Source organism: Convolutriloba macropyga, chromosome 6 (assembly GCF_964194025.1).
Source record: "Convolutriloba macropyga chromosome 6, txConMacr16.3, whole genome shotgun sequence".
NCBI classification, from domain to species: Eukaryota; Metazoa; Xenacoelomorpha; order Acoela; family Convolutidae; genus Convolutriloba; species Convolutriloba macropyga.
In genome coordinates, this window is record NC_134473.1 from 71969997 (window position 1) to 71983638 (window position 13642).

The 13642-nt window shown below is 35.6% G+C and overlaps 1 protein-coding gene across 1 annotated transcript in view; it reads right to left on the bottom strand.

Annotated features, from left to right (window-relative positions):
* Positions 1 to 5361: 5361 nt before the first annotated feature.
* The window catches only part of LOC142341186 (uncharacterized), a 49442-nt gene continuing 41161 nt past the window's right edge, over positions 5362 to 13642 (bottom strand). The window contains exon 7 of the mRNA XM_075392100.1: positions 5362 to 5738. Within this exon, the coding sequence (XP_075248215.1) occupies positions 5551 to 5738 (188 nt within the window). The 3' untranslated portion in view covers positions 5362 to 5550. The remainder of the gene's footprint in view (positions 5739 to 13642) is intronic.

Here is a 13642-nt window from a genome sequence, read left to right on the forward strand (position 1 = left end):
GTTTTGATAATGATGTCACCCGATTCGAATGACTCTGATAAGAAAAGGATGTTTACCCATCCCTCAATTAACAGCCGAATTCATAACTCATCTTTTGATCTTCAACTATCAGTGTTTACATTCGACATGAGGGCAAACGAGGCACAAAAAGACTGGTTGTTATCCGGTATTTGTTTTCGATACCGTCATTGGCCGAAATTGGTTCTTGAACTTACTTAACATATATAGTCAAATTACTATATCTTGACGTCCTGCCTTTCAATCGGGCGTTTCTGGAATGACAAAGAAATGGGCTTTTGAAGTCGAACAGAATCAGCGTGCGAATTATGAATACATCAAATGAGAGAACTTTTTATTGGTTTTATACACCCTAACGTACACGAGAGCCTCTGAAAAATATTTCTCCAGAACCGTTTTAATCGTTGAAACTCAGGCTTAATTTTATTTTGATTAGAGTAAAGCTCAGTGCTCAGTATGAATTGATTTTTAGCTTCTCGATGAGTTACTTGGAGTATAATTTCCGTTTGTTCCCCCGCTGTACGTTATTCAGCACCAAATACCGAGAAATTGCCTTTACAAAATAAATCGGATCTTTTCCGTTTGTGCCCCCCAGCTTAATGGGTGCATATTATTTGAACCAACCAGACGCACCTGCCATATCTTTACATAACGATCTACTGGGTAATGACACGTGCTCTGCAACTGGGGGCGCATAACGTACAGGGGGCACAAACGGAAAAGATCCAATAAATCATGATATAAAAAATGGCACGTGCGCTTGGAATGCAAAAACTTTACTTAACAAATAGACAAAGTAGATATCTGATGAAGAGGTGACTAAGGGGGTCAAACTTCTAAGATTAAAAACCACCATTCACGCCATGAAATTGTCTTCGAAGACAGTTTCGGTCAGTCGTACACATACAAACTAGTAAGATGTAAGGCTCTAAGAGAGCTGCTAAGCCATTTAAGGATCTTTTCTGCTAGCGCCCCCCCCCCCAGCCTTATATAGCCGTTAAAATTTGCACCCCCCAAAATCTAAGTTTTCGCGAATTGTAAGAGCGATATTTGCATTTCATTGAAACAAGGGTGTCTAGGTAGATTGAAGGCACTTTTAGATTATTTCCTTAAAAAGTTTTAAAAAATCAAGCCCTATTGTAGCCGATAACACCAAAAATGATCTATTGAAGAAATTTTTATTGATGCTTACGTTATATGCAACAAATTTTGGTTGAATACGTAATACTTTCAAATCATAGCTGTGCTAGCTTTTAGTAAATGCATATTGCTCATATATGTTCACGTATAAGATTACTTAGCTTTAACAATATGTTTACACATTTTTAAACGGGGGTGCCTAACTAAGCGGGGGGGGGGGGGGCGCTAGCAGAAAAGATCCCCATTTAATTTCCTCTGTATTTTACCTGTTTATCCCATTTTCGAACACCGAAAGTCAAAAGGGTCAGACCCTAACTGAGAGCAATTAAAAAGCGATTCACCAAAGTTCTGATCTACTGACTTGAAATTAATTCCTCTAAAAGTCTGCAGACTAATTACCTAAAGCTCGCGCCAAGGGGAGGTGCCCTTGCCGAACTTTTTTTTAATATGTTCATAGATAATCGCATTTGTTGATGGTTTCCGCGAAAAACATATGTTAATTATGTACAAATGAAAAAAGATTATGGTAAAAAGTTACACGACACGCCCTTGAAACATTAAGTGCAGGTGTAAAAAATTAATTACTGATGAGCACTTACTCATTTCTACTCGTAAGAAAATTTGGCACCAAAAATATATCTTAGGAATTTGAAAACAAACTACGCAAAAGCAAGTTTTAGGCTGAATGATTGATTGTTTACCCAATATGTTTGGGATACATATGAACAGATCAATTTTACATATAGGTCATGCGTCTTTAATGAAGTAACAGGACCTCTTTCGTTCGTTAAGAACTGCGTGGTCGTTTTGTATGTAATTAAGAACTTCTAACTGATTTCAGGCGAGTCTCGTTACTTTCCTTGAAGCACGCATTTTAAAAATTTGCCAGTCAGATAAACTTTTTCAGACTTGAACGTGAGTGTAGCAAACAAACTTTAATGCTGAAACCAAAATGTTCATTTTTAATCGACAAATTATTCGGTCACCATCATCATGCTTAGAATAAATAAAAATACATTGTCGCAAAAACGAATTTTGAGTGCTTAAAAGATATCAGTGTGGCGTAAATTGCCGTAGATATCAGTGAAGTAAAATAACAAAACATTGTATTAAAATGGAAAAGAATTACGGTCAAGGATTTTTGTTTGCTCTCCGTCGTTTTCCAAATTTAACTATACAATAATACAATACAAATGGCTTCATTAAAAACTAAAATTATAAATTATTCATACCTACCTAAGAATTGAAGCGGCAATAATATCTTCAATTTCATGGCTTAGTAAAAATTGCTTCCTGATCTCAGAATTTCCAATCAATTTATTTTAAATTAAGAAAGACAATAATAGCTCAGCTATCGTCATTCAGTTTCTTTTAATATATAAGGAAATCTTGGTTCGCAAAACAAAAAAAAGGCTATGCAATGGAGTTTTTAGTGGTCATTTTCTTATATATATATATATATATATATATATATATATATATATATATATATATATATATATATATATATCTTCAAAAACTTTGTAGTTTATCTCCTATTCTTATCACAAATCATCGAAAAAAAGGCTAATAAACTTCAAACTTAGAATGCTTGTTGTCAGTGAATAAGAGCGAGGAATTGAGGCACAGCTCTCATTTTTATGTTTTGAATATTGCAAGCAACTCATTTCAAACAAAAAGCTTATGCTGAGACAGATTAAACTAAAATCATCTTTTCGTGTTGTCTAGAGAAGGAAGAGAACAATATCTATCGGCCAAAAAAAGTTAACGTTGCCCAGTTACTTTGTGTCGTATTCAGCCCTTGGCGGACAAAAGTTATGAAAACGGTTAGTTTTCCCCCTATACGGTTGAAGCCGTACCAGTTTATTTTGCTCTGAAAATGTAAAGTTTTTGATGGATACTTCCAATTTTGTGTTTCTTTGCGTTCTGTTGGAGCTGAGCTCGCTAAGCTTGCGTAGGCGGGAAAAAAGAAACAAAACGTTTTCTGTTGTCCTAGTCTTTTAATAGTTATAGTTATAGTTCTAGTTCTAGTTACAGTTTGTCACGTGATAAAAAAGAGAAAAAGGGAGAAATAACAAAAACCAACACACAGAACTCAACGTAGCAGCCGCAGAAAACAGCTGAAAGTATAACTCAGCAAAATATTGCAAAACAAATTGTCTTGAGCAGTAAATAACGTGTTACTGTGTCTTGAACTAGAAATATTCCTGAGCAGTAAATTGTTACTGTGTCTTGTATTCAAAAAAATTATTCTTGAGCAGTAAATTCTGTTACTGTGTCTTGTATCAACGAATTACTGGAGCTGAAATTCAACTGTTACAACCTCAACTTCTGGTATTCTCAACTTGTGAGTACAAACAACAACAGCCAACTTAAGTTCAAATTTAAATATTTTTGCACAAACAAGTCTTAGACATATATCTTCGTCTTCGATTTGTTTTTTCTATCGGAATGAACTGGTATACATAAAGAGATCCCGTATTGTGTGATCTGTAGCAATCCAGTTCAAATTGATAGTTGAAAAAAACTAAGATTAGCCAATAGTTACGAACTGAATTTGTAATGCAACGGTAAGGACATAGCGGATATACAGTTACTAAAGCAAACTGCAAAAGCAGAATATCCGGACAGATTTTGAACCGCTGAAACGAACGGGGCGTTGTAAAGCTTTCCTTGTCAATTGTGGGAGAGCAGCCGTTACAGGTTCCTCAAAATTCCCAAATGCAGGTAAAAGTGGGTGTCAGCTATATTATTGCTAGTATTTCCATTCTGTTTTCCCCAATAGTCTTTGGTTTGACCAAAAATTACGTCAAACTGGTTTTTGAATCGCTGTTCTTGCAAATCTGAGCAAAATTCTATCTAATTTTATTGGTGGAGATTTGTGTTATTTAGGAGCTTTGCATGCTGAAATTTGGCTTCCTAGGTTTCTCTTCTTCTTTGGCAAGTACTTTTTTTCGTTGCCACATTTAGATAATTCTAACAAAACTGATTTTTTAATTAATTTGGCAGGAAATTGCAACGAGGTGGAAAAGTTTGATGGACTTTTACAATTTGGCCTCCTATTCTTTTAGTTATGGCATTAGTAGAGACAAATGTTCCTCCCAGCTCTGAGAATGAGACAGTTTGGAAAGACTGTTGATGGCGAAAAAAAGGACGCCACCAACTGGACAATATGAGCTTTGTTCCATTTCGCTTCCTGGCTCTTGAAAAGGACATCTTTCTACACAATCATCTATCGTCTCTGCCCTGATTTACATCTGATAGTATAAAAAAAACCAAAGAAGTCCCAAAACAAAAATACAAAAAAGGCAAAAATTACATGAAGCTTTAAGAATTCGAGAAGTAAGGTAGCAGTAGAATTACTGGATGCACACCTCCATCCAATCAGAGACTGAGAAGACACTATTCTCTTTTATATAGAGAGAACTGAACTAACTATAGTCAGTCTAATAGAGTAGCTACACGATGTGTATACCTCTGACTCCGGTGTTAACTCTTTTATACATCGTTATAATTGAAGTATACCTTCAGTGTTTTACAGAGTCGGTTAGTCTGAGAGATATAGGTAAGCCTACTTTCGGCGCAGAAACAAGTAGCACTAGCTCTTTATACTTTAAGGCTGTAAAAGGAGACCACTTTGGGTCTGCTTTAACTGGTGCCACCAGTGGGTTACCACACTCTAACCGTAAAAAGAACTCACACAAAACACACTATTCTCTCTTGAGAAAACAAATAGAACTCGTTTATATAATTTTATAACATTTAAAATTCAGAAAACGAGGAAAACAACCCTAATTAATAATAAAAATAATAAAAACAAAACATAAATACTGACAAAATGAGCCGTCACACTGGCCAAATGTCATCAAAATGTGTTTTATAGAGTCGGTTAGTCTTAGAGATATAGGTAAGTCTACTTCGCGCGCAGAAATAAGTAGCCCTAGCTTCTAATACCTTAAGGCTGTAAAAGGAGCCCACCTTGTGAGCCAGCCTTAGTAATTTTGTATTCAATTTTCAAACTCCAAAACTGGCTGTAGTATTCCTGCAATGGAATTTCTGCAACTGAACTCTTGTAATTTCACTGAGTCGACTATATTTTGTCGCCATAAGAGTATGCTAAATGATATCAGAAGTTTGCAAAATGCATTCTTAGATGAACCTTGAACAAATCTAAGAAATCGAAAACTATTTCCGGATGGCGAAAGACTTTTCTGTGATTGTCAAAACATGGTTGCTCAAAACATGGAGAGAATTTATAAATATTAATATTCAGTTATAATTACCGCCAAATTTAGTTACTGCAATCTTTAATCAACAGCGAATCAATTAAAATAGTTATTAACTAATAATTCCCAGATCAATTAGAACCCTTATCGGGCGGTAACAAGTGCGCTATCTCGGTGCTTTGGTGCTGCTGAATCGACCTCCAAATGATCCACCAAAGTTACCTTGTTGTTGTTTTTGCTGTTGTTGTAGCTTTTCAAGTGCTGCATGTGTTTCAGCAATCGCCTTTTTCTCCTTGTCACTCCGTCCAGTTCCCCAGTTGTGCACAAAACAGATCAGAGCCAGAATGTTGCAGACTTTTTTAAAGCACACACTTCTTTTTCAACTTTTACTTTTTAAAGTTTCAAATTTATAACGAGTTTTCTTTTGAAGGATGATAATAAATGAAACGAGGTGCTGATCGAGAATTAATCAAACTCGAAGCCGATTTGTTGATTAATTTCGAGAGAGCGATACCAACCATGCTGTAATGTTTAAATCAAGTCCCGTTTCGATTACACCGAAAAGAGTAGCGGAATAAGCAATTTCATAGGAGAGCTTTGCAAGGAGAGTTTTGAAATTTTAGAAATGAGGCATTTGACAAAATAAATAGTCGACTCTTACAAAATCCTACAAAATTGATGAATACTTTAAAATGAAGACCTAGGCGACTTTTTATTTTGTCTAATGCCTGATTTCTAATATTTAATTCCCGAAGCCCCACAGGTACATCCTATTATCTGATTAGACTCAGCTGTGTTGTTAGCTATGTTCAATTGTGCAATTCTAATTCTGTTTCAATGAAAAGCTAGCATCCCCGGTGGTAGCTAACATTCTGAAACTCTTTAAGAAATGCTGTGCCCGGGTCCATATTGAACGGTTAACTTGTAAAATCTTGCAAGTTTCTTGCAAAAGATGATTGAATTGTAAGAAATTGGAACTTGAATGGTTATCCTGTAAGAGCTTGCAAGTCGAATGTCTACCTTTTTAGTTTCTGTCTAACTGAAAAACACCTTTAATATTATGGTTCATTTGATATTAGAAACTTGACAGTTATATTACAGAGCGAAACGTCAAAAAAAGCTATGAATTTTATTTAAAAAAATAAAACAGAAAAGCTCAAGAATTTTTAAAAATTTGTATTTTCTCATGGCATAAAAAAGAGAATTTCAGAAAACTTTTTCTGCGAAATTTGCATTCGGCTTCTTTTTTTTCTAGGCTTACCGTTATCGCTGTTTTGTGTTTCTGTGTATTCTCTTTTTCTTTTTTTCGCTGTTTTTTGCTCTTGGTTCTTTGTTTCGTTGTTCTCCATTGTAAATGTTTGTGTGTGTCGTAAGTGTGTGTGTGCGTGTGCGTTGGCGTGTGTGTGTGGGTGAGTGTGTTTGTGTGTGTTTGTTTCGGTGTGTCATGTGTGTCGTGCGTGTGTGTGTGAAAGATTGAGTGAGTGCGGAAAAGATCTTATTGTTTACGCCAGGACATCAACCCACCGTCAACCCACCTTCAACGGATCTTCAACCCATCTTCAACGCCTCATCACCTCAAGAGAACTGAAAACCCATAAATCATCAGGAAAGTTGAATAAGAATAAATGAAAAAGAAGATGGAAGGACTGCTTTTCTGATGCCTTAGTTTAACTACTTTCTAATGATGTTTTCTTATGCTTTCTTTTTCGGTGCCCGAAACATATGTGCTTTTATATGTTGCAAAGTTCTAAGCTTTTTTACTCCCAGAGGAAACAATAAGTACGTAGCCCAATTTTTGCGCGCAATTGCTTTTTTTGAAAGAACCTTATAAAGCGTATGGTTATCTTGTAAGAGCCTTGTCATTCGAATGGTTATCTTGTAAGGTTTTCACCGAGAGAATAATTAATTTGTGATTGTAATTGTAAGTGAAATTGTAATGCGGATACTTATTTTGTAAGAAATTGTAAGTTTAATGTCAAATTTGTAAGAATTGGCAAATTTTCGACGGAAAAATGTTGTAAAGAATGCGACGCCGTATAGTGCAATTCTAATTCTGTTTCAAGGAAAGGCTATCATCTAAAGTTGTAGTTAACATTGTTAAACTCTTTAAGAAAAGCTGTTCCCGGGTTAATACTGATTGGCTAATTTCTAAAACCTTGCAATTTTCTTGTAAAAGCTGGTTGAATTGCAAGAATTTGTAGTTTAAATGATTATCTTGTAAAAGCCTGCAGTTCTAATAATTAACTTGTCAGTTTCAGCCACACTGAATGCTACCTTTAAAAATATAGTTGAATTGACTTCAGAAACTTGACAGTTATATCACAGAGCGAAACATCAACAAAGGCTGTGAGTTTTATTAAAAAGTAAAACAGAAAATTTCAAGATTGTTTAAAAATTTGGATTTTCTCATGGCATAAAAACTGAATTTCAGAAAAATTTTTTCCCAAAAAATTGCATCCAGCATCTTTTTATTCTAAGCTTACCGCTACCACTGTTTTGTGTTTCTGTTTTTTTCACTTTTTCGCATTTTTTTGCTCTTTGTTCTTTGGTTTCGTTGTTCTTCCATTGTGTGTTTTTTGTGTGTCGTTTGTATGTGTGTGCGTGTGCGTTGGTGCATGTGTGTGTTTTTGTCGATGCTTGTGTCTGGTTGTTGTGTGTGTGAGAGAGAGAGAGAGTGAGTGCGAAACAGATCTTATTGTTATATGATCCTAGAGGAGATACAATAGAAGCCTCCATTGGTATAAGTTAATAAATATGGCTCAAAAGTCCTTTATCAGCACTTTACGACAGAAAAAATTTGAAACATATTGGTTTAAATTTTCTTTCATTTCTCATAAAAAAATGATTAGTGACTTGTAGCTAATAGCTCATTAGAATTTCAATGAAAGCGTAACCTAACTAAACTGTCAAAAACTGCTAGTTTTTTATCTTTGCCCATTTGTCCGTTTTAAAGTTTTGATTTCAACAGAAATAACTATTCAAACGATCATCGAACTATTCAAACAATCAATGAACTAGTTTTCGACCGTAAAGTTTATATGAAACTTTCCGTTTTGGCCCGAGAGAAAAATCTTTATGAAGCAAAAATGTTTTAGATCCCAAATTTCTTCTGTAAAGAATGTGCAAAGTTTAGTCGGTGTGCCGTCCTGTTATAGGATGAGTTTAAAACGGATTGGAAGGTTGAGAAATGTTACGGTTTACGATTTTAGAAAGGTACAAATTTTATCAATGAAAACGTTATGTTATCGGAACACAAAACGTATGATTGACTATTTTGCAGCGACTACGTGCTTTGTCAATTCTAACAGATTATGACAATTGTGTTTTGTGGTACTTGCTACGTATTAAATGTTCGAAATTAATCGCATAACAGAAAATTTCACCGGTTCTATGTACTAAAGTCTGACTGAAAAAAATTATAAACGAGCAGAAATTTTTAAACGCGGTAAAAACGAGCAAAAATTTTTAAAACGAGGTAAAAACTAACAAAGAGTTTTAAAACGAGGTAAAAACGAGCACAATTTCTAAAAACGAGCTAAAGTCTGTTCATGGCTGATTATGGTCTGGATGGGTCTGATCATGGCAACAATAAAAACGAGTCACAAACGAGCAGTCATGAAAAACGAGCTAAAGTCTGATCATGGCAGATTATTGTCTGGATGGGTCTGATCATGAATAATTTTAATCTGGATGGGTCTGATCATTAACGCACACCTCGACCTGGGTCCTGATCTCAGGATTTCCAATCAATTTATTTTAAATTAAGAAAGACAATAATAGCTCAGCTATCGTCATTCAGTTTCTTTTAATATATAAGGAAATTCTGGTTCGCAAAACTCAAAATAAGCTATGCAATGGAGTTTTTAGTGGTCATTTTTTTATATATATCTTCAAAAATTTTGTAATTTTTCTACTATTCTTATCACAAATCATCAAAAAATAGGCTAATAAACATCAAACTTAGAATGCTTGCTGAGAGTTAATAACAGCGAGGAATTCCCAAATGCAGGAAAAAGTGGATATCAGCTATATTATTGCTAATAACTTCATTCTGTTTTTTCCCACTAGTCTTTGGTTTGGCCAAAAAATACGTCAAACTGGTTTTTGAATCGCCGTTCTTGCAAATCTGAGCAAAATTCTATCTAATTTTATTGGTGGAGATTTGTGTTCTTTAGGAGCGTTGCATGCTTAAATTCGCCTTCCTAGGTTTCGGTTCTTATTTGGCAAGTACTTGTTTTTTCGTTGCCATTTTTAGATAATTCTAACAAAACTGATTTTTAAGCAATTTGTCAGGAAATTGCAAAGAGGTGGAAAAGTTCGATGGACTTTCACAATTTGGCCTTCTTTTCTTTTCGTTATGGCATTACTAAAAAATAATGTTCCGCCTAGCTCTGCAAATGAGACAGTTTGGAGAGACTGTTGATGGCAAAAAAGGACGCCACCAAGTTGGCAATATGGGCTTTGTTCCATTTCGCTTCGTGGCTCTTGAAAAGCTTATCTTTCTATCGTCTCTGTCTTGATGTACATCTGATAGTATAAAAAAACCAAAGAAGTCCCAAACCAAAAATACCTCAACCAATCGTCAATCCGTCTTCAACGGATTTTCAACCAAATCGTCAAACCCACATCAACTCAAAAAGAAACAGACAGTTCACAAAAAAATATGGAAAGTTGGTTAAATATAAATGAAAAACGAGATGGAAGGACTCTCTTCCTTATGTTTTGGATTAACTATTATCTGATGATGCTTTTCTTGTGCTTCTATTAACGGTGCCCGAAACATGTTCACATTTAAATAATGCTAAGTTGTCGTGATCGATAACACGGATCAAAAGAATTCAATAAATTGAATTTTATATTAAAATTGGAACTGAAATTATACAAAAATTAGCTCGTATTTATAGTACTTATCTATGCAAAAATATACAGAGAAAATTTAGATTAGCTAGAAGTATTTTACTTGATTGACATGTGAATATATCTTAGTTCCGAATCCCAGAGGTGATTTTCTAATTTCATCAATATTTTATGAGAATTTCGCAATTTGGTTGCCACTCACTAGAATAGTTCATATCAAGTTTTCGGGTTGTATGAAAGATGTGTTCAAGCCCTTCCTGATGATGAAGGTATCAGGAACTGTTTTTGTTTTTGCATTGGTCTTGAATTGAATGGGTACGCACAAGTCGAAATCTGCTATAGCTGGTAGTCTCACTCTGCGTCCCAACAGGAATTCAACAGTAGTTATGCTCCTCGTCTTTGAAGTGTTGCGATGTGACATCAGTGCCCTCTGCAGGAACGCTCCAAATGACACACTAAGATTGGGACTCCGTGCTTGAAGTGCCCGCTTCACTGTCTGAACTGCTCTTTCAGCTAGTCAATTAGCTCTTGGATGATAGACGGGTGATTCCATTTTCTTAATACTCAGTGATTCACACCACTGTTTAAGGTCACCACTTACAAACTCAGGACCATTACCTGATACTAAAGTTTTTGGTATTCCGAATCTTGCAAAGATTTGACTATGATATACTTTAACTGTTTTTGATCTTCTATTTCCCGCGGGCAAAGCTTCTACCCAGCCAGAACCCGCGTCAGCAAATACTATGATATTGCATTTGTCCTTAACATAACCCCAGTCCACGTGGAGCCGTTCACAAACGTCGGCTTCTGGCCACGCAGAGAATGTTTTTCCCAGGCTAGGCCTGTTCAATTGACAATTAATACATTTACTAACAAAATGTTGAACGTCTTGTGTAATGCCAGGCCATCATCCAATCATTTTGACTGATGCCTCAGTTGCATTCTTCCCTGGATGTGTCGCATGCGCTTTTGCCAAGTGTCGTAGTTTGGGTGGAATGAAAGGAACATCACCTCTGAAGATGATTCCATTGTGTATGGTCAGTGCATCTTTGTGTTGTTCAAATCCTTTTTCCGGTTCTGAACCTTGTTTCCAATTGCCGCTTTATTATGTCCTGGAATAGTCTGTTTGTTCCAAGTTCAGTTTTGATTTCAGCTTGTGTCACCAAATCACTCTTTGCGAAGTAGATGTTATTAATTGCGAAGCACACTCGATCTTTTTCTGATTCGTCTTTGTCAAAATCCATTCTACTCGAAGCATCTGCATGGGGTATCTGCTCTACTGGTGTGTACTTCAACTCATAGTCGAAACCCATTAGAGCTCTTGCCCATCTTGTTGTTCTAGCTGACGCCGTATTTGGGATTTCTTCGTTTGGTGCAAAGAGTCATGCAAGAAGGAATTGCTTCAATCTTACGATCACAAACACAATTGCCAGTGCTTCCCCCTCTATAATCAAGTAGTTTTGCTCCACTGGAGTCAAGTTTCTCGATAAATATATGACTGGATGTCCTTCTTGCAAAAGAAACCCGCTAATGGCTTTTTCCGAGGCGTCAGTAGTAACTGTTGCTTCATTTTGTAAACTATATGGCTGTACAAGGGGGTTAGCATGTAATTCATTTTTTTGACTTCAAAGGCTTTTTGTTGCATTTTGCCCCATGAGAAATTGCTCTTTCCCATGTTATTTAAGGGTAGCATTTTTGTTGCAAAATCAGGAATCATTCTTCCGTAAAAAGTTGCTAGCTCAACAAACGATTCAAGATGTTTGTTGTTAGTTGGTGCTTTTGAAATTTTTTTCAACATTTTAAGATTGTGGTGCTATTCCCTCCTTTGAAATGGATTATCTCAAAGAACTAAGGCCATCGACTTTTGAAACGTTTTTTTGAAGTTAAACCCAACTTCTTTTTTCACAGTAAAAGGCTTATTACCTGATGAAGAACTTCCAAAAATCATTGCCTCTATTCTGAACTGTAAGCTCTTGGTCATTTCAGTAATTGACATTGTTGGTTTTGCCTTAATACCGTCTAGTAGTCTAGGTTTTGCTTCGGGGTCCCTCAAACCTGAGATAATTTTTATTTTTCCCAACTCATCTTCTGGGTTGTCCGCTGTTTTGAGTTTTTCGAAGTCACAATAGCGTGCTTGTTCTCTAAAATATGCTAGGGAATTGCCGTCTGAATCCCCTACGCCTGTTATTACGGACAGAAATTTAGCTCTTTCTGCCGTTACTACTCTCTCTTTAGGAGAACTATAACTTTGAATCGCCAATCTCATGTCTTTATACGGAGTGTCTATTAAATTCGTATGACTAATTAGGCTCCTATGTTTAATAATTGCATATTGCCCGCACATACTAAGGAAGAGACTGGTTACCTTACCTGTAGGTCCTGTACGGTACCATCGGTGTTGAATTTGTCCTCTTTCTTCTCTGCTCGACATTTCGCCGCAAAAGACAAAATCCACGCATTAGCCGATTCTGCATTCTGTAGATCCAAAATTCGTCTGTCTGTAGTTGGTCTCGACACCATTGTCGTGGTCGATAACACGGGTCAAAAGAATTCTTTAAAGTGAATTTTAGAATAAAATTGTAACTGAATTTTTTCAAAAATTAGCACGCATTTATAGTAGTTATCTATTCGAAAATATACAGAGAAACTTTAGCTTACCAAAAAATATTTTACTTGATTGACATGTGAATAGATCTTAGTTCCGAATCCCAGAGGTGATTTTCTAATTTCATCAATATTTTATGAGAATCATATATGGCCTAGGTAAAATTGAGTTCATTAATTGGAGGTCAGTGGATGTTAGAATTAGGTTTCTGTTGGTGGGCGAATTTACTTCTGGCACATAATTGATAGGTTAATAAGATAATGATGGCGCCAAAACAAAATTAGAATTGAGTTTAGTTTTGTTACCATTACTTATCGAAATAACAGAAAAATGCGTCAAGTAAAATCTTCTTTTGTTCTTGGAAACTCTAATAAAGATAACTTCTAAGTTTCTCGATGTTTCTTTGAAACCATTGCACAAGTTTTAAACTTTTTTACCCCAGATTTTTTATCTTATAAGCCCCTGGGAAGTCGAACGGTTATGTTCTAAGTAAATTGTAAGTAGAACGATTGACTTGTGAGAAATTGTAATTTGGATTTTTATCTTGTGTGAAAAAGTGAAAAAGATCGTTTTGATATAGCCAAGATCGGAAACCATCGTCAACCAGTCTTACACGGAGGGTCTGAAGACTTGAACCAGCCCCTCATTCACTCAAAAAAACATAAAATCCACAAAAAAGCAGGAAAATTGATTAAAACTAAATGAAAAAGAAGATGTACGGACTCTTTTCCTGATGTCTTCCAATAACTATTATCTGATGATGTTTTACTTGTTCTTTTTTTTGTTTCCCAAA